This window comes from Phascolarctos cinereus, unplaced genomic scaffold, assembly GCF_003287225.1.
Source record: "Phascolarctos cinereus isolate Bilbo 61053 unplaced genomic scaffold, phaCin_HiC Scaffold_3;HRSCAF=262, whole genome shotgun sequence".
NCBI classification, from domain to species: Eukaryota; Metazoa; Chordata; class Mammalia; order Diprotodontia; family Phascolarctidae; genus Phascolarctos; species Phascolarctos cinereus.
This window is the reverse complement of record NW_027555736.1, coordinates 77,899,522-77,920,735: the sequence shown is the minus strand read 5'-3', so window position 1 is coordinate 77,920,735 and position 21,214 is coordinate 77,899,522. Positions and strand designations below refer to the sequence as shown.

At 39.6% G+C, this 21,214-nt stretch overlaps 1 protein-coding gene across 1 annotated transcript in view; it reads left to right on the top strand.

Moving 5' to 3' along the window:
• The window catches only part of LOC110192750 (cytochrome P450 2C19-like), a 32,183-nt gene extending 15,140 nt beyond the window's left edge, over positions 1-17,043 (top strand). Inside the window, exons 6-9 of the mRNA XM_020964134.2 lie at positions 4,188-4,329; positions 5,068-5,255; positions 9,246-9,387; positions 10,646-17,043. Of these exons, the coding sequence (XP_020819793.1) occupies positions 4,188-4,329; positions 5,068-5,255; positions 9,246-9,387; positions 10,646-10,827 (654 nt within the window). The 3' untranslated portion in view covers positions 10,828-17,043. The remainder of the gene's footprint in view (positions 1-4,187; positions 4,330-5,067; positions 5,256-9,245; positions 9,388-10,645) is intronic.
• The last annotated feature ends 4,171 nt before the right edge of the window (positions 17,044-21,214 follow it).

Here is a 21,214-nt window from a genome sequence, read left to right as displayed (position 1 = left end):
AGAATGTTAAGCTCCTTGAGAGCAAGGACTGTTTCAATGTCTTCCTTGTAGGCCTAGCCCTTAGCAGAATGCTTTGCACACAGTAGGTGCTTAATAAATGCTTGTTGATTGATTTGCCAAATGTTAAGTGCTTATTCTGTGCAGAGCACTGTGCAAGGTACTGAGGATCATACACAATTTTCAGTCTCTGACCTCATGGAAATTATTAAAATATTTTCAATTTTTAAACAGTTAATATTTATTTTTAATGTTATTTTCTTTTTAAATTTTGAATTCAAAATGCTTCCCCTTCCTCCCAGCCCTCCATTACCCACTGAGAAGGCAAGCAAAGTGGTCTCAGTTATGCATATGAAATCATGCAAAACATATCCATAGTAGTCCTATCACAAAAAAAGCAAAAAAAAAAAAAGAAACCAAGAAAATTATACTTCAGTTTGCACTCAGAGTTCCTTGTCTCTAGAGGTGGATGGCATTTTTTCATAATGAGTCCTTTGGAATTATCTTGGATCGTTGTATTGATCACAGTGGCCATCTTTCACAGTTAATCATCATTACAACATTGCTTTCCTGTGCAGAATGATTTCCTGGTTCTTCACACTTAACTTTGCATAAGTTTGTATAGGTGTTGCCATCTTTTCCCCCTAAAACTATCCCTGACATAATTTGTTATAGCACAGTAGTACTTCATCACAGTCATTTGCCATAACTTGTTTAGCCATTACCCAATGATGAGCATCCCCTCAACTTCTAATTCTTTGGGACCAGAAATAAAGCTGCTGTAAATATTTTTGTACTGAGAGGCTCTTTCCCTTTTCGTTTAATTTCTTTGAGGTACAAACCTGGTAGTGGTACTGCCAGGGCAAAGTGTATGCAAAGTTGTGGAACCCTTTGGGCATAGCTCCAAATTGTTTTCCAGAATGGCTGGACCAGTTCACAACTCCACCAGCAGTTTATTGGTGTACCTATTTTCCCTCATCCTGTCCAGCGTTTGTCATTTTTGATAGGTAGGAGGTGGTAACTCAGAGTTGTTTCAGTTTGCATTTTGCTGATAATTGTAAAGCACTTAGCACAGTGCCTGGCACATAATAAGTACTGTGTAAATGTTAGCCATTGGTATTAGGATCAAATGACAAAGTGATCGTAAAGCACTTAGCACAGTGACTGGCACATAGTAGATGCTATAGAAATGTTAGCTATTCTTATTATTATTCAAGGTTCGCATGGTAAACTAGAAGAGCTACCTATTCTCTATTCACTTGAAACCTATACCACTAGTACAGAGCTGCACTAAATCACATTTGCACTGACCCATGAATCCCTTCCTTCCTGAACCTCATAAAAGAAGCCACCGAAACAAGATAATATGTTGCCACAATGGGAATACTGTCATCTTCTCCCTGGTGGAAGCAGCACCTGTATCTGTAAAGTAAAACCTGAATGAACTCTAATATTCAGAAAGGAAAATGTGTTCCAGTTATCTGGTTCAACCCAAATCTGCCTATGTGCCTCAACCACTGCTCCTGAAAATCTTAGTGTGTTTATTATATTTAAAATATGTCATGTTCCCCAACTGATAAATTGTCAAGGGATATGACAAGCAGTTTTCAGAAGAAGAACTCAAAGCTTTCTATAGTCCTGTGAAGAAATACTGTAAATTATGCATGATAAGAGTTAGGTTTTGACCTGGGTCTTGAAGGAGGTCCTAGAGCTAGGCAGTAAAGACTGGGCAGGACATTTTGGGACTCTACAAAGACAGTGAGGTATAGGGAACTTTAATCTGAGCAGCCTGATTGGAATGGAGGGGCTGCTGTGTTAAGTATTTGGGCAGGGGGGGATGGTGGGTTTTACAGTCAAGATGGTGGAGTTAGAGGCTCTTCATTTTCCATCCCCTCCACAAACAACACAGAGCAAAACAAAAAGGAAGAAAAATCATTGCAAAGTTACATAAAGAAGAAAAATCAACCAAATTAGAAACAAAAAAAAAGCAATATGCCAGTGTAATTGATGTGGAGTAAATGAAGCCCTAGAAGTACCAGAAATATGGAAGAAGGTAAAAGGATATGCTGATGGACATCCTAAAATGGATCCCCACTTAGAGGAATGAAGTATACTCTGCGGTCACCACTTACAGTTTTCTTAGCAGACCAACCAGAAAACACATTAATTCAAAGCAAAACATTTAATTTAGCAGTGTGTCAACATAACTGACCAGGTAAATCCTTCCTTCATCAACCTACGCACATAAGAATATATTCTCCCACAGATTCCTACCCCATTGCTGGATGAGGGAATATAGCAGAGGGCAAATATGTAGACCAGAGCAAGAGATTTTTAGAAGTATTACATATAGTAGTCTCTTGTAATGTTCTCTGTTTCCTGTGTTAAAGTCTTAATAATGCCATATCCTTTCCCCACCTCATCACCCACATGGTTATATAGAGTTGACTTGAACTTGAATTATGTCCTCTACCACCTTCCTGCTTTTCCTATGTTTTTACCTTTCTTATGTTTAGTCCATTGGGTATTTGTTATATATTCAGTTTTTGACGTCAGTGGTGACTTTTCCTCAATACCAACATTTCATGGTCGAGGGCAAAGCATTTAGCCTCTCAATTTCCTCATTAGTAAAATGACAATAATAATGCACTATCTATATCACAATATTTTGATGACGATAAAATGGGAAAATATACATGGATTCTTTTTGTTTATATATATATATATATATATATATATGTAAGTTGATTATTTTTTTTCCTTCGTCATTTGCTAAACTAATAAATTCTGTTTATCTCACTGAACTCATATAGAGGAGCAGGATTTATTAGCTTAGTAAATCAGGAGGAAAATACAATAGCTCACATTTACACAGTGCTTGTGTATTTGTTGTTTAGTCATTTCAGTTGAGTCCAACTCTTCATGGCTCCATTTGGGGTTTTCTTGGCAAAGATACTGGAGTGGTTTTCCATTTCCTTCTCCAGCTCATTTTACAGATGAAGAAACTGAGGCAAACAGGGTTAAGTGACTTGTCCAAGGTCACACAGCTATTAAGTGTTTGAGGCCAGATTTGAATGCAGGAAGATGCTATCTTGCGAGATAGCATGATGCAGTACAATTGTGTCAAACATGAATAGAAATGGATCCTGGTAGGCCTCATATTAACTTAGAAGATCCACAAATTAACGTTCTCTATGTTGTATTGTATCTTTATTTTACTAATTTCCTAATAACATTTTAATTTGGTTTCGGCCACACACAGTTTTGTTGGTTGCTTGTGGCCTGAGGGCTGAGAATTTGACACTCCTGATGTAGTAGATAAAAAACTGGCTTCAGAGCCAGGCAAAACTGAGTTCAAGTCCCCTCTCTGACACAAAATGTCTATGTGATCCTGGGCAAGTCACTTAACACTATAGTGCCCTAGGGCTAGGCGACTCTCTTGAGACTTTTAGAGAAGTTTTTTAGAGAAATCGCAGACTTGCGTTGGTAGAAAGAATTATTTTACCTGGAAATTCCCTGTGCCAATGAAATTGCAGCGCTCTCTCTCTCTCTTTCTGTCTCTCTCTGTCTTTGTCTCTGTCTCTGTCTCTGTCTCTCTCTCTTCTCTCTCTCTCTCTCTCTCTCTCTCTCTCTCTCTCTCTCTCTCTCTCCTCTCCCCTCTCCCCTCTCTCTCCTCTCCCCTCTCTCCTCTCTGTGTCTCTTTCCCATAATATCTGCAAGAGCCAAACTGCCTTGATAATTGCCAGCTTCTTGTTTCACTTTGGATTGTGTTGCTCAACCTTAATTTATTTATAGGATCATAGATTTAGACCTACAAGGAATCTTGGAGGTCATTGAATCCCACTGCCTCATTTTACAGATGAGGAAACTGAAACATAAAAAGGTTAAATGACTTGCCCAAGGTCAAGATCAGAGCTGGGGGTGTGGTGAGGGCAGCTAGGTGTCACAGTGGATAGAGCACTGGCCCTGAAGTCATTAGGACCTGCTTTCAAGTCTGGCTTCATTTACTTATGGGTTGTGTGACCCTGGTCAAGTCACTTAACCCTGATTGTTTCCCCACAAAAAATAAAAAAAACCCCCATCAGAATTGGGATTCAAACCAAGGTCCTCTGCCTCCAAATCCGTCATGCTTTCTCTTGTGCCCTGCTGCCTCCCTTACTTTTCCATTAATCATACCAAATTATTCCTAGGAAAAGCAACAACCACAGTCTGAATTTACCATTGAAAACCTGGTCTGCACTGTAGCTGACCTATTTGCTGCTGGAACAGAGACAACCAGCACCACCCTGAGATATGGACTCCTGCTTCTCCTGAAACACCCTGAGATAACAGGTGGGATTACAGGCTGATATCACACATCATTTGGTCAGCATGAAACGGTCCTAGTCCTTTTGAGACTTTCCTTGGAAACTTTTCTGTTGCCATTTTAATATATTTAAGTCATTACAGGGTCATGTTTACTTATTCCTCCTCCTCCACTACTGACTCCACTCTGCTCAATTAAGTGCTATGTAATTATGAGTTTTCCTTACAGATAGGCACAGAGATAATGATAGGGATAGAGACTGTAGCCCAGTGCTGGAACTGGGAGGAACTGCATGATTGAGAGGCACTAGTTCCTGATAGCTTCTTGATCCTGCCTGACCATAGGAGGAGCTGGTGCCTCTGGATTCCTGTCACTCATACAGCCACACAGGGAAGTACCTTGGGCCTGTGGTTGGTCACATTGAGTTCTGGAACAGGTCAGGACTGAGACCCCTCGTCATTTCCTTAACCAAGTGCTTCTTGGCCTGTATTTTTTTAAGAACAACTTGAGCCAGTCCTGAGGGCGTGGGGCATAGGTGCCTCAAGGAATTCTCAGATGGCTTAAGAGACTAAAATGGAATTTTTATCTGTCTGTCTGTCTGTCTGTCTGTCTATCTATCTATCTATCTATCTATCTCCTTACCAGAACGTGAAGGTCAAGTGCATTATTTACCAATGTATTCTTGGCAAAAAATCATAGAAAATATGAGAGGAGGCAGTTTTTGTTCTATTTTTTAAGATGAATTGTCATTTGTATTGTGACAGGAAAAATTCATGAAGAAATCAATCATGTGATTGGCCGAGATCGAAGTCCCTGCATGAAGGACAGAAACAAGATGCCTTATACCAATGCTGTGGTACATGAGATACAACGATACATTGACCTTGTTCCAACCAACCTGCCCCATTCAGTGTCAGAAGATGTTCGGTTTAGACAATATCTTATCCCCAAGGTCAGAAGTGTTTCTTACTATAACACGAGATTTTGTACTGTCTCCCATTGAATTATAGAATCTTAGAGTTGGAGGCCAACCCACATCCCTGAGAAGTGGTCACAGAATTTCAGAATTTGAAGGGATTTCAATGGTCATATTGTCCATTCCCAATCCGAAAAAGAATTCCATCTACAGTATGCTCACCTCATGGTCATCCAGTCTTTGCTTAAAGACTTTCAATAAGGTGGAACCACTTTTTGCTGTGGCATTCCATTCTAATCTTGGACTGCCTTAATTTCAGAGAATTTTTTTTTTCTTGCATGAACCCTAAGTTTGCAGTTTTGTAACTTTAACCTATTGCTCTTGCTGTTCTCCCCTGGAACAAAACAGAGCAAAGTTTTTCTCTCTTTCTAGTGAAAGTCAATAAAGGGGCAGCTAGGTGGTATGGTAGATAGAGCACTGGCCCTGGAGTTAGGAGGACCTGAGTTCAAATCCAGCCTCAGACACATAACAATCACTAGCTGTGTGACTCTGGGCTAGTCACTTAACCCCAATTGCACCACCAAAAAAAAAAAAGTCCATAAAACACTTGAAATCAGCTATTATGTCTCCTGTTCTGTTGTGTCTTCTGTTCTCATCTAAATATTTCCATTTTCTTCAACCCATCCTCGCATGGCATGGACTTGTTATTCTTACCATTCTTTGCCCTCCCTTGAGTAGCCTCCAGCTTTTCAATGTCCTCCTAAAATATGACTCCAGAATGAATCCAATCCTCATTGATGAGCTGAGGAGCTCAGAGTTAGAGCGGAGCCCACGTCCAAGCTGTGTTTGAACTTTCAATATTTACCCTTGGTTTATGGTCAGTCAATCAGTTTTAAATCCGCCAATGTAATTGTAAGATGGTCTAACTTGTGTATTTCCATCATTTTCAGGAGAACACGAGCAGCTTCATCAAAAGCTTTGCTAAAATCTAAGGAAACACTATCTAAAGCATTCTCCTGATCTGCCAGTTTATTATCACACTCAGAAAAACAAAATAGTGATGATTCCACTCCAGATCTTTGTGACCACTACTTTCTTATCTAGTGTCATTTCCTTATTCCTTCCTTATCTCAATTAATGATCTCTTTAGAAATATGTTCTAGACTCAGTGCAAATTGAAGTATAGTTTTTTCATTTTATTTTTCTGGTACAGGTGTCTAGGTGCTCCCTTATTTTCTCCTTACTTCCATGGTGTATTCAATTCCTGTTAACCATGTTGATTTATTTATTCTCTCCTTTTCAGTTCAAAGATCATTCCCTTGGTCAGAAAAGAAAAGCAAGCAAAAGAAAAACTGAGAAGTTCTGTATCTGCTCTTGTCACTTGTCATCCTCATCCTATAGCCCTCTGAGTTGTGGAGTTATCCTTTCTTTAATCCGCCTCCTTTTTGCTTTTGGTGCCCTTTGTTAGCCTTACCAACCTCTGTTCATGGGCTTTACCACTTCTGTCCTTCTTATGGAACTGTGACATGCTTCTTTTACTCATCCTTGTCTTTGAAAAATCTAAGTTGTTTGGTGAGTTCTCTGTAATAATAACTGTTGTTTATAAAGTACTTTGAGGTTTGCTTTACATAGAAGATCTTATTTAATGTTTACAACAACTCTGTGTCAGTAGATGCTATTATTGTCCCCATTTTTACAGGTGAGGAAACTAAGTCTTAGAGAGAACAACTGGCTCTCCTAGGGGTCATGCAGCTAGTAAGTGTGTGTCAGGAGTTGTACTAAGGTTTTTCTGACTTCAGGTCTAGTAGTCTCTTTACTGCACCACCTGGCTACCTTATCCACATTGATATCTTTAGAGAGTGTTCCTTTTTTCCATCTTCATTATTTTTCTTTGTGTTTTCAGATCAGAAACTAACTCTTGTCTTTCCTGCTGATAATAATAATAGCTAGCTTTAAGGCTTGTGAAGCACTTTAAAAATATTATATCTTTTTATCCTTATAACAACCCTGAAATGTAGGTGCTATTACCATTGTTATTATTTTACAAATAAGGAAACTAAGTCTGAGAGAGGGTAAGTGATTTGGCCAGGGTCACATAGCTAGTGAGTGTCTGAGGCCAGATCAGTTCTTTCTGAGTACACATCCTGTACTTTACTCATAGGGTCACTTAGTTACCTTTGTTACGTACTCTAAGATGGACTGATCACTTTCTCAAAAATTCCCATCATTCCCATCCATAGGTGTACACAGAAAGTGTGCCAAGTGTGGTAGCATAGCCTTCAACACAGCATGATCCCTTCAGTGGAAGAATGTTGTATCACAGGGATTCTACAGATCCATATTCACATCTGTGTTCTTCAGGTTCCTCTCATATGGTGAGAATTGATCAATGAAAGAATTTCCCTTTTTTGGTTTTACTATAATTGCAGGATGAAATTATTATTAAGAAAAGTCAAGGAATTATGAACTGCTCTGTTTTTCACAGAGAGGAAACTCAAGGATCCAAATGAATAATTGAAGTTTTCATCACTGCTATATCGTGTCTAACCACCAGGGTTTATAATCTGTCTTCTGTATTCCTTGTCTATTTCTTCTTTCTGTCCATGTGGTCTGTTGAATACTCTCATGATAATGTCACTCTTGATGTTGCCTCCATTTCTCTTTACCTAGATGCTTCTCATCATTCTTCTTTCCTCTGCTTCCTAAATAGCCTCACATGAATATATATTCTTAATATATACTACCCCACCCTCTTTTTCCTGTCCTATTTCTTTTGAATAAGATATACTCTTTCCAGAACTTCAGTCTTGTTAGGCATCTCATACTGCCAAGTCCTAGTTATAACTTTCAGGTCAAATTTGCTTCTTTGTCTTAAAATCTCCAATCCATCTTTTTTTTTTAGCCATACTTTAAGCACTGAAAAACCCTTTTGATTATATTTGTGAGAAGTCAAAAGAATCATCTTTCTAGCGTTTGCTAGGTACATCATTCCATTCCTGGCTCGGAGTCTGTTGTTCCTATATTTTTATTAAGATGTGGTCCAGAAATCCAAATCTCATTCTCAAACACCCTCTTACAAGATGTCCACTTCTGAACTCTGCCTTTCCTTTCTGAATCTTTTGTTTCCAATTATAACCATGATGAATACACCACCTGTGCTCCTAAAATCTTTAGGTTTTTTTTTTTTGTTCTTATTTTCAAAACCTTTGGAAATGCTTCCCAGATTCCTTATGGTATTATTTTTGCCTCTGTGAATCACCAGAGGTGGTTAGTAGTCATCCCCTTTGACAAGTCTTGGGAAGTTCTCCATTATGTCTTTGATATATGCTGTGAGAATATGGCAGACCTATCCATTTTAGTCATTGTCAGCAAACAACTGTTTCAGTATCCTTCCACAGGGAGCCACCAGCCTTGATTCTTTTCTTCTTTCTGGATATCTTACCAGATAACACCTGTGAACCTATGTTACCATTCTTTAGAGTACAAGTAAGTGCTTCTTCCTCAGAACATACGGTTTCTTCATCTTCAGGAAGAGCTACCAATTTGTTTATCAGCTGTTGCTTTATTCTTTTGTGTGACATTTTATTTTTCAACATCTTTGCACAGGACACAATTAATTTCTGCCTCTTCAGATCATCTGCAATCTGCTTGAACTTTTCCACAATTGATGTGCTTATTGTCCACCTGGGCAGCTCTTTCCTTCTTTGATAGATTTAATGGTCAAAAGTTATTTCATTAACTTTTATTAACCTGAGATATGCCTCCTTGTGTCTTTTACTCATCCATACCAGTTCTAGCCCTCATGGTGTCAAAATTCATTTTCATTTTTACATACATTCATTTCGTATCTACATTAGTATTATAGACTTTCTAGTTTACTATCAGTGCAAGTGTTTAAAAATATATTGGTTCCTTCTGTACTTGACAATAAGGGTTTTGACTAGATGATAGTTCTAAGTTCTCTTTCAGCTCTAACATTCTGTGGTTCTTATTTTCTAATTGTTTCTTTGTATCTGCTTATTTCAGGGTACCACCATAATACCAGTATTATCTTCTGTTCTGTATGATGATGAAGAGTTCCCCAATCCAGACCAGTTTGACCCAGGTCACTTCCTGGATGAAAGTGGCAACTTTAACAAGAGTGACTATTTCATGCCTTTTTCAGCAGGTAAGACATTCATCTAAATGTATGCGTTAAAGATGGATTGATAACTCAGAGGACCTTATTACCTGTGTGACCTTGGTCAAATTATTTCATTTCTCTGAGCTTCAGTTACCTTATATGCCAAAAAACTGGGTTGGTCTAGGTGACTGTTATGGTCCTTCCAATTTTTAAAACCGGGGAGTAGGGTGGAGACATAGTAAATCATTCTTCTGATTCTTCTTAGGCTAAGGTTCATCAACTAAATCAGTTGAGTTTCAGAGTAATTGTCTGAGCTTATTCCAAAAAAGAGGCAGAACTGAGACAGTGGCCACTCTGTTCTGCATCCAGACCCACAACTAAAGTCTCCCCCCCTACATTAATAACCATCCTCCGAGGCACCGCCAATCAGGAGTTACTTCTCAGATAAAATCTTCCAGGCTTTTATGTTAACATGGTACAATCTTGTAATTTATTAAGCCAAGGAAGGGGATTGGGTTATCTTAAGGTCCATTACTCAGGTGGCATTATGGCTAAGGTCAACTAAGGTCTAATCGTAGAGTTTATGATTTTGTAGAAATGTGACTCCTGATTAGGACACGTGAGTATGGAACCCTCTTTCCTAGGTGTGTACATTTTAATGGGGATCTATTGGTACAGAATTATAGATGATAGTCTCCGTTGTCCTTTCATCTTCAATTCTTGGGGGAACCTATTGTTTATCAGGTAATGATGGTGATAGCTGTGTCTGGGGCTGGGAGACATGAGTGTTGTCAGGCAGCTAACTATCTCTGACATCGTGGTCTCCAATGTCCTGCTCAATTGGTTCTAATAGTTAGGTTAGAGCTAGGAGTGAGTAGTTAAGACAAGTGGCTGGATGGCCATGAAGCTGTGAGGTAGACTCAAGAGGTGTTTTCTCTCCAGAATGGTGACAGGAGGTTCCTGAACGGAACTTTCATCATTCTTCTGTCACCTTTCACCATTGCAGTCACTGTGGGTAGCCACAAACTTATATCTTGAGACTATAAATGAGTGATTGTTTCTCCCTAAGACAATGGCTCCTTTCCTCTGAATATAAATCCCAGAACTTGCTCTGGCTCAGGGGAGATTGATTGAGAGAGAGCATACAGGAGGGGTATTTCCTCTCTGTCTTGGCTCTTCAAAGGAGTCAAGGACCAGAGAGGAAAGGAATGCACACGGTCTTTCACCTAATGCCACTGAGTGTTAGTGGGCTACATGATTTAAAAGTGTACACATTTCAAATCCTCATATTGGTCTCTTTCAGGCAAACGGATATGTGCTGGTGAAGGCTTGGCTCGAATGGAATTGTTTCTGTTTTTTACTACGATCTTACAGAATTTTACCTTGAAATCTCCCATTGACCCAAAAGATATTGACACCACCCCAGTTGCCAGTGGATTTATCAGAGTTCCTCCGTCCTATGAGCTCTGCTTTCTACCTTCCTGAACATGTGAAGGGCCACTTCTAGTTCCAACTGCTCTAGAGTCTCCTCATGTGCTATGGACAAGCTGTGTTTATTCCATTGCCTAACAATGAAAGCCCTTTATGATCTCAGCCCAAAATACCGTAGTAGCATAATCTAATACTCCCTTTGACTTTTACCAAAATCATGACTTAATTTTCCCCAATTCCCTGTTCCTGGAACATTTCTTTTCTTCTCTTCAGCTGGACTAAATGAATCCTCCTCATACTTCACACCATAGTTTAGATGCCATATCCCTGTGACCTCTATAGCACTTATCTGTAACTCACAATTCAAGCCTGAATTACATACCCATCTTATGTCGTGTACTCTTGCAGACATGTTTGTGGATCCTGTCTTGTGTTCCTCACTAGATCTTGAGCTTCTTGTTGGTAGGGCCTTTATCCTATGCTTGTGTGCAGTTATCCACCACCAATGGGTTAGAAGCCATTTTCTGCTCCTTAAAAGTCTCATATTATATACTTCAACACATACATGTATCCTGCTCTGATGGCAGGTTAACTGCTGACAAGGCGATGGCAGTGAAGTGGTTCCTTGGACAGAGTATAGGACCTGGAATTAGGAGGACTTGAGTTCAAACCAGCCTTAGACATTTGCTGGCTTGTATGACCCTGGACAAGTCACTTCATCTCTGTTTGCTTCATTTTCTTTATTTGTAAAGTGGGTATAAGCATAGCATCTATCTCATAGGATTATTGGAGAGGATGAAAGGAGTTGATAATTGTTAAGTATTTAGCACAGTGTGTGGCACATTATAAGGCATTTGGAACCTAGTGTGTGATTGGTGCTGGCACTGTCTCCTTTCCCTTCATTGTGCTCTTTCTCCCTTGGCCATGAGATAATTCTCTGGTCTGTTTTGCCCAGGCTTTACTGTGTGAGAGGCCACAGGTTAATGATAAAGGATTGAGTCTGTCCTGTTGGTTCAAATGTGGGGTGGGGTATGAAGTTCAGGAATCTAGAAATGGAATCTCAATCAGAGCAGAGGAATAGAAGCTGTTAAGAGAGAATTAAGCTTCATTATCTGAGCAAGCAGTAAGCCAGCTGATGTTCCCATAGGTCATCAGTTCAGGAGGGCTCACTGAACGGAGGTTCTGCACCAGGAGCCAGGTGAGATGTTCTATTCACAGACATAGTGTATGTTTCAATTTATTTCACTGAGAATGGTCCATGGTGGTCACCCTATTCAAGGTGCTACAGGGGAAAGTCATGAAGTTTGAAGTCAGGGGAACCTGAGTTTTAGTAATAGCTCTGCCACTTATTTACTGTGTGACCTTGGGCAAATTACTGAACTTCTCTGGGGCTAAGTTAAAATTAGGTGGTTCCAGTTGATCACTATTATGTATGATTCCTGCCAGATCTGAATCTAAAACATCTTATATTTCTATGGTCTAATAGTAACACATTTCTGTAGCAACAAAGTACTTTTCTCGTGACAAACCTGTAAGGTATCTATCTGGTGCAAACATTGTTGTCCCCACTTTACAGATGGGAAAAGTGAGGTCTAGAAAGAAGCACCGCCTAGCAGCACCATACCTTAATTCCATGTCTTATGACTCAAGTTTGAAACTCTCCACTACACTCCTTTACCTAGGGAGTTCAGGGCTCCTCAGTGAGTCCTCCCTTATCAAGTTCCATCTGCCTTATATCCACATACACTCCTTTCTCTCTGTTCTCCCTTCTTCTAGATTCAGATGAGACGTTGAATCATTTAAGTGATGCAAAGCATTGGTGTTTCCAACAAGCACTGAAAAAGGATTGCCCCTTTGTGCTGAAAAGACAGGAGAGCATCTTTATCTAAAATCATTTTGTGACACTTGTTTCTAGTCATTCTGTCGTGTTCCCCTAGTCCGTGATCAGCTCCTGGATGGCACCAAGGAAGGGACTTTAGAAATCAATCAGCTAGCCTATTCCCCTCATTTTATAGATGGTGTTTGGGGAAACAGAGGTCTAGTGAGGTGACGTGACTTTGTCAAAGGGTTCAGAACTTGCTCTTCATCAGTTCTTGCAAAATTTCCCAGGTTGACTGAAATCATCAGGTTCATCATTTGTTAAGACATAAGAGTATTCTGTTACATTCATATACCATAATTTGTTTATCTATTTTCCAGTTGGTAGGTATCCCCTTAATTTCCTGTTCTTTGCTAACACAAAATGAGATGCTATACATACATTTGTATATATACTCTTTTTTTCCCTGGTTCTTTGATGTTTTTGGGATATGGGCCTAGTAGTGGTACAGTTGGGTCAGAGGCTGTGCACAGTTTAGTGTCTTTCAGGGCCTAGTTCCAAATTGATTGGGCCCTGAGTCCCGCTGTCCTGAAAATGCTCTTGCTCCCTGCTTTTACTGGGACTTGTTGTGAGCTCACTCATCGTCTCCCACGGTTACAGCTTAGGGTCATGTCTGGTCAGCACCACTAGACCTACCATCTGGAAACAGCGGGGTGAGGGTGGCCCTTCTGTCTCCCCTCACTCAGCTGTCTCATCCTCATGCTGGGTTAGATGAGCTGAAAGTTCTTTGAGGACTACTCTACTTCCCTGGGGCAGCTCTGAAAGTTCTAGAACCAGAGGGTCAAGTAGGAAAAGAAAAACAGTGTAGTGGTCACCACCTAAAAGAGATCCTAGGAGGAAAACTTACAAGAATGTCATAGCTAAGTTTCAAAACTCTCAGGTTAAGGGGAAAATATTGTGAGCAACAAGAAAAGAAACAAATTAGATACTGTGGAGATACTATCACGGTTTCACAAGACCTAGCAGCTTCTACATTAAAAGATCATGGGTTTTGGAATATTATATTTGAAAGAGCAAAAGAGCTGGGGTTGTAACCAAGAATAAATTACCCAACAAAGTTGAGAATAATCCTGAATGAAAAATAAGAATGCACATTTGACTAATTGAAAGCCTTACAGGTATTTGTGACAAGAAGACTAGAACTCAGTGGACATATTGATATAAAAGATCCAGAAGAAATATAAGGAAAACATTAAAGACTAATTATTAGTCTTTGAGTTACTGAGGTCAAACTGCTCCTCAGTCTCCTTCAAAGATCTGCATCTAGAAAATGCTCTTTAGCTGTAGGTGTCCCAGAGTTCTATGAGAGCTGCTTCTCTATTTATAATACTTCACTTGGTGATCTCATCAGTTCCCATAGGTTTAATTACCATCTCTATGCTGATGATTCTCAGATCTACCTGTTTTACCCCAATCTCTCTGCTTACCTCCAGTCTCCCATCTCCTGTTGCCTTTCAGATGTCTTAAACTCAACATGTCCAAATTGAACTCATTATCTTTCCTCCCAAAGCCTCGCCATCTTCCTAAGTTCCTATTGTCAGAGCGGGCAACACTGTTTTCTAAGTCCCTACCTAGGTGCCATCCTGGACTATCCACAATCGCTCACCCCTCATATCCCATCTGTTGCCAAGGCCTATTTTACCTTTGTAGTGTCTCTTGAATAGCCCCCCTTCTCTCAGACACTGCCACCACTCTAGTATAGACCCTCACCACTTTATGCCTGGATTATTGCAATAACCTTCTAGAGGATTGGTCTGCCTGAAGTCTCTCCATACTCCAATCCTTCCTTCATTCAGCTGCCAAAGTCATCTTCCTAAAGTGCAGGTCTCATTATGTGACCTCCCCCATTCAGTAAACTCCAGTGGCTCCCTATCCCCTCTAGGATCAAATGCGCAATCCTCTATTTGGCATTCAAAGCCCTTCACAGCCTAACCACCTTCCTTCTTTCCAGTCTTCTTGCCCCTAATTCCTCACCATGCACTTTCATATAGGGACACTGGACTCTTGACTGTTCCACAAACAAAGATGCTCCATCTCTTGTCTGTGAGCCTTTTTCCTTACTGTTCCCCCATACCTGGAATGCTCTCCCTGCTTATCACTACCTGTTGGCTTCCTTTAAGCCCCAACTAAGATCCCCCCTTTTACAGGAAGCTTTTCCTAACCCCTTTTAATTCTGGTGCCTTCCCTCTTGTGATTATCTTCTATTCAGTCTGTATGTGGCTTGTTTGCTCACACTTGTTGTCTCCCCCATTAGACTGTAAGCTCCTTGAGTGCAGGGATTGTCTTTTGCCTCTTTTTGTATCCCCAGCACTTAGTAGTGTTTCTCACATGATATATACTTAGTAAACGTTAATTGACTGACATACCCTGTACAGTCATGTTTATAAAGAGAAAGGAAAAACAAATATAAGATACAAATGATCTAGCAAGAAGATTCCTGAGATAATATTGCTGGAGTTCTGACCCAACTAGGATCTGAACTATGAACTTGATAATCCCCTTAGAAATCAGAGCTTTTTGAGGCATATTATCCCAATAGATAGCTAGCCACTAAGGTGGTGCTGTGGATAGAGTGCTGGGCCTGGAGTTGGGAAGACCCGAGATATTTACTAGCTGTGTGACTCTGGGGAAGTCACTTAACCTCAGTTTCCTCAACTGTAAAATGGGCATAACATCACCTATCTCACAAAGGAGTTGTGAGAATTCAGTGAGATGACATCTGTACAGTACTTGGTACAGTGTCTGGTACCTAGTAGGCTCTATATAAATGCTTATTCCCTTTCCTGCAATAACTTCTTTTTTCTGGGCTTATAAGTTAATAATTTCTTGGGTTCATTGAAGTATGAGGGATTTTAACAACAACATTTGCTGCGCTGTGTTTTGCAATTATTGTTTGTTAATGTTTAATTCAAAATTCCTTGTCTTTTCTCTAGTCTTACTGTGCCAAGTCCTAGTCCGGGTAAGATTACTTTCCCATTTACTGCCTTTGCCCTCACTCCCGGTGCTAATGAATGAAGCTAGAGAAAATCACGAAAATGTACCTATTGGGTCCACTATATACTTTTTTATATCATCTCAATTGGGCACTCACTGTGGCAGAGCAATCCTTTTATGCTCCCATAATCAACTATCTTACTACCATGTTTTTTCCAAACCTTTTTGTCCCCACTCAAGTCTCTTAGGGCTCCCCCTCCTCACACCCCGTTCAGCTGACTACCTCTTGTCATATTTCCCTGAAAGAACTGAAGTCATTTGCCCATAGCTCCCTGTTATACCTCCTCCCTCCTTCTTCCCTGCCTCCCTTGATTCCTTCTTTCTTTCTCCCTCCCTCCCTACTTTCCTTCCTTCCTTCCTTCCTTCCTTCCTTCCTTCCTTCCTTCCTTCCTTCCTTCCTTCCTTCCTTCCTTCCTTCCTTCCTTCCTTCCTTCCTTCCTTCCTTCCTTCCTTCCTTCCTTCCTCCTCCCTCCCTTCTTTTCTTCCTCCCATAACAAGAGACTGGCCATTGAAGCTGCAGTCCTGGGAGAACATGGATGTTGAGTGGCACCCAGAATAGAAACAAAAGACTCCCTTGGGGGCCACTTGTCCTCTTTCCCTTTTAGTGGCTAGTGAGGAGGATGAGTTGCTATACTCCTCTCTGTGAGAGAAAGGTCTCAGACCCTCTTTCACTCAGAATTTATGAGGTCTTATATGTGGGACCTTGCCTGGGATAAATATTGGACCCTTACATTTGCAGCAACCCACAATAGAAATTCCTCTCTGGGAACTTTTGTTATAACTGACAATTGTTTTTTTCTCATTTTATTTATTTCAATTTTCTTCCTTAAATACATATAAGAACAATTTTAAACATTCATTAAAAAAATTTTTTAAGTTCCAGATTCTCTATGTGTATGTAAGTATGTATGTATGTATATATATTATACAAGTGCAGTCATGTAAAACATATTTCCTTATTGGCCAATTTACAAAAAAAAAAAAACCAAGCCAAAAGGAGAAAAAAATGAGAAAAAGGGAAGTAAAAAAAGAAAAGATTCGACCTGCATTTAGACTCATCAGTTTTTTCTCTGAAGGCGGAAAGTATTTTCATTATGAGTCCTTTGTAATTGTCTTGGATCATTGTATTGCTGAGAATAGCTAAGTCGTTCCCAGTTGATCATCATACAGTATTACTGTTATAATGTACAATGTTCTCCTGGTTCTGTTCATGTTTCTTTGTATCAGTTCATGTATATCTTCCCAGGTTTTTCTGAAAGCATCCTGCTTATCATATCTTATATTACAATAGTATTCCATCACAATCATATCCCCCAAGTTGTTTAGCCATTCTCCAATTGATTGGCATTTGCTCAATTTCTAATTCTTTGCAACCAATAAAAGAGCTATTATAAATAGTTTTGTACCTGTGGGTCCTTTTTCCATTTGAATAATCTCTTTCAGATACAGACTTAGAAGTGGTATTGCTGGGTTAAAGGGTACATATAATTTTTTCCCTCCAATTACCCTAGTTCTGACAAAAGTCTCATGAGTTATAAATGCCACCTTTCCATGCAGGAATGTAAACAGTTCAGCCTTAATAAGTCCCTTATGATTTCTCTTTCCTGTTTACTTCTTCATGTTTCATTGAGTCTTGTATTAGAAAGTTAAATTTTCAATTCAACTCTGGTCATTTTATCAAGAATGCTTAAAAGTCCTCTATTTCACTGAATATCCATTTTTTCCCCTGAAGGATTATACTCAGTTTTGTTGGGTAGGTGATTCTTGGTTGTAATCCTATTTCCTTTGAACTCCTTCCTAGTTTTTCCTCTACTTCTCTTATTTGCTTCTCAAAATACTTTTTGCACTCTTCCATGGCCTGCGACCAATTCATATTTTTCTTGGAGGCTTTGGATGTAGGAGCTTTGACTTTGCTGTCTTCTTCTGGTTGTATGTTTCGATCTTCTTTGTCACCAAAGAAAGATTGTATGGTCTGCCTTTTTTTTTTTTTTGTGAAGTTTGCTCATGATCTCAGCCAATTACTTGAGTTATAGACTCTTTGTTAAGGTTGGGGTCTGCTTCCAGTGTGGAGAATGTATTGTGCCAAGCTTTGGGGGTTTTGTGCAGCTGTTTTCAGAGATACTTGTAGGGACCTGTAAATTTTCAGTTCTTCCAAGTTGGTAAGGTAAGAGTTTTGTAGTGGAGGAATAATGAGGGAGGGTGAGAGTGAATGAGTGAATCTTATTCTCATCAGATTTGGATTAAGGAGGGAATGACATGCACACTCAATTTGGGTATGGAAATCTATCTTACCCTACAGGAAAATAGGGGAGGAATGAGAGAAGAGAGCAGGGGAATGATAAAGGGGAGGGCAGATTGGGGGAGGGAGTAATCAGAAGCAAACACTTCTAAGGAAGGACAGGGTCAAAAGAGAGAATAGAATAAATGGGGGGCAGGATAGGATTAAGGGAAATATACTTAGTTTTTCACAACATGACTACTATGAAAGTGTTTTGCATGACTACACATGTATAACCTGCATCAAGTTGCTTGCCTTCTCAGTGAGGGTGGGTGAGGAGGGAGGAAGGGAGAAAATTTGGAACCCAAAGTTTTAAAAACAAGTGTTACAAAAATTGTTTTCACATGCAACTGGGAAATAAGAAATACAGGAAATGAGGTATAGAAATCTATCCTGCCCTACAGGAAAATTGAAGGGGAACTAGATAAGAGAAGGATTGGGGTAAGATAAAAGGGAGGGCAGATTAGCAGAAGGGGTATTCAGAATGCATACCATCTTTGGGTGGGGAAGGGACGAGATGGGGGAAAATTTGGAACTCAAAATCTTGTGGAAGTGAATGTTGAAAACTAAAAATAAACAAACAAACAAATAAATAAATAAAAGAAAAAAAAGAATTGTATTGATAGTTTCCCACGAATTTTTAATCTATATTTCCATGGTCCTTTTTTGAATGTAATTTATATTGCCTTGTGATCTGAAAGGGATTAATTTAATATTTCCCCATTTCTGCATTTGATTCTGTGGCTTTTATGCCCTAATAAATAGTCAGTTTTTTTGAAGGTGCCATGTATAGTTGAGAAAGAGGTATATTCCTTTCTATTCCCATTCTGTTTTCTCCAGAGGTCTATCATACCTAACTTTTCTAAAATTCTCTTCATCTACTTAACGTCTTTCTTGATTATTTTTTGGTTTGATTTATCTGGCTTTGAGAGGGGAAAGTTGAGGTTCCCTACTAGTATATTTTTACTGTCTATTTCCTCCTGTAACTCATTTAACTTTTCCTTTAAGAATCTTTTCTCTTTCATTATAAACTGTAATTGTGCAGCCAATATTTCATTATCTCAGAAGAGTTTCTTTGTGTTATTTTTTTGTAAAATTTAAGTACTGATACCTGTTGTATTCTGAATCCTTTATAAGTATTGATACTGTTGCCCTGGAGTGGGGTGCCTACCTGCTCAATGTTAATGTTTTCCTTCTGTCAGTTTTTGCCTTATTGTGAGAGCCTTAAAGAGTGAAAGCACGTTAGATAAGGTTTGCCGGCTGACCTAAAAACCCCAAGTAATCAGCTTCAAGTACTTAATTTCCCTTTCTTGGGAGCTTCATACTTTCAGGAGATATATCTCAACTTGTTCATCTGAAATGGAGGCTACCTGTCTTAGATTACTCTTGCTGTGGCAGGGATCCCAGGAGAAAATGCTGAATGTCCTATGGGCCTTCAGAAACCCAGAAAGTTTTGGTGTTCCTTCTGTGTAAGGGCATACCTGGAGATGTTGATTGGATTCTCTAGGTATTTTAGGGCTCCCTGGAGAAATTTGGATTGCTCTATGTTGCTGAATCTTGCAACATTAAACTGATTCTCTGAGTCTGATCTCAGAGGAGAAAGGGCTGGACTTTAGCAGAAGAGGGAGAAGGTGAAGTGACTCTGCCCCACCCCAGAGCCCAGAGTGTTAAGGGTAGTGTTTATCCTGTTATTTTCCTTTCATTTCATGACCTGGGGTGGAAAGACTCCAGGATTTTGGTCAGGATTCCTGAGTCCTAGGCTTAGTCTGAGATTTAACCATTCCTGACTTTAGGTGAGTCACTTAATCTTTCTCAGATTCTTCATGTATAAAATAAGAGGAGAAGACTGGACAATTTCTAAGATCCCTTGATTGTAACAGTCTATGGTTCAGTGAAATCAGATACAGAACAACGGCAAAAGATTAAATTTTCCCAAGCCCTTTCTTCAGCTCTTCACTGGCATTGAAGGGGAGTTGCTTTTCTTCTTTCCTTTTTTATATTTTTATTTCTTTTGGAGGGGATTCCAATGCAGAGCAGGAGCTACTTTAGTAGCAGAGTTATTTTTGTTATGAGATCAAGAGTATGTGTTAGTGAATGCAATTTATGAGATTGACATCAATGAAAGAGAGAGGAGAGGCACTTTGCTGGGGATCTGAACTTTCCAACAGATCTTTTGAGGCTTCTGGGTGTTAGCTTCCATTTTTTCAGAGGTATTTAGTGAAAACAACAGGAATTAAAGTCCATTCCAAAGAATATCAGTCACTTTCTTCTTCTAGAGTTCCTGTATGAAGGATCTTGAAGCTGAGAGTGAAGAATTGATCCTGATAAAGGTCCCATGGAAATAAAATTACAGGCAAAAATATCATTCACAATATAAAGGCCATTAGGTGAAGTGTTCATCCTGTGTCTGGAATCCGAGGGTGATATCTGAAGGTAGGAAAGTGTGATCTATTTGGAGAAAGGATATTCCACGTGAAGCTTTAGTATGTGTCTATCATGTGTATACCATAAAGTTATGGGTATACCTTTCCCGTTGCTCAAATTAACTACAGTTCTTTGTATAGTTGTTATATTTTGTTTTGACTCAACAATTATTTCCCCACAAACAAAAATCTTATGTAGGGTTGTTTCAGACTTAGGGGAAAAAAAGAAAGCTAAGGAAAGCCACATGATATAGGGATTGCTACTGAGCTTATGTAACTTTGTGTTCCTGTCGAGTGTACCTGTTATTGTTCAGTCATTTCAGTCGTGTCTGACTCTGTTACCTGATGTGGGGTTTTCTTGGCAAAGATACTGGAGCGGTTTGCCTTTTTCATCTCCAGATCATTTTAAAGATGAGGAATTGTGACAAACAGGGTTAAGTGACTTGCCTAGTGTCACATAAATAGTAAGTGTCTGAGGCTGGATTTGAACTCATGAAGATGAGTCTTCCCCACTCCAGGTTTGGTACTCTTTCCACTGCACCACCTAGGATCCCACAAAAAGACAACACGCAGATAATCTCACCCTTTGGTCCCTATGTGAAGTAGGAAGACTAGGACTTCAAGACATCAAATCCTTTAAGTTCCTTGTGTAAAAAGATGCAGAGATATAAACTAACTCACCCTACAACCATTCTGTTTCTCAAAAAATATGTCTTTGTCCTGGCCTCCCCCTTTGTGGCCCCTTCATTACCAGGAGGGGGATGTAGATGTAGTCACAAGCACCTGATGTGTTTGTGACTGTGATGAAGGAAAATGATGTGTGGGATGGGACAGGAAACAGTATTGATACAGGAGAAAGCACGCTGT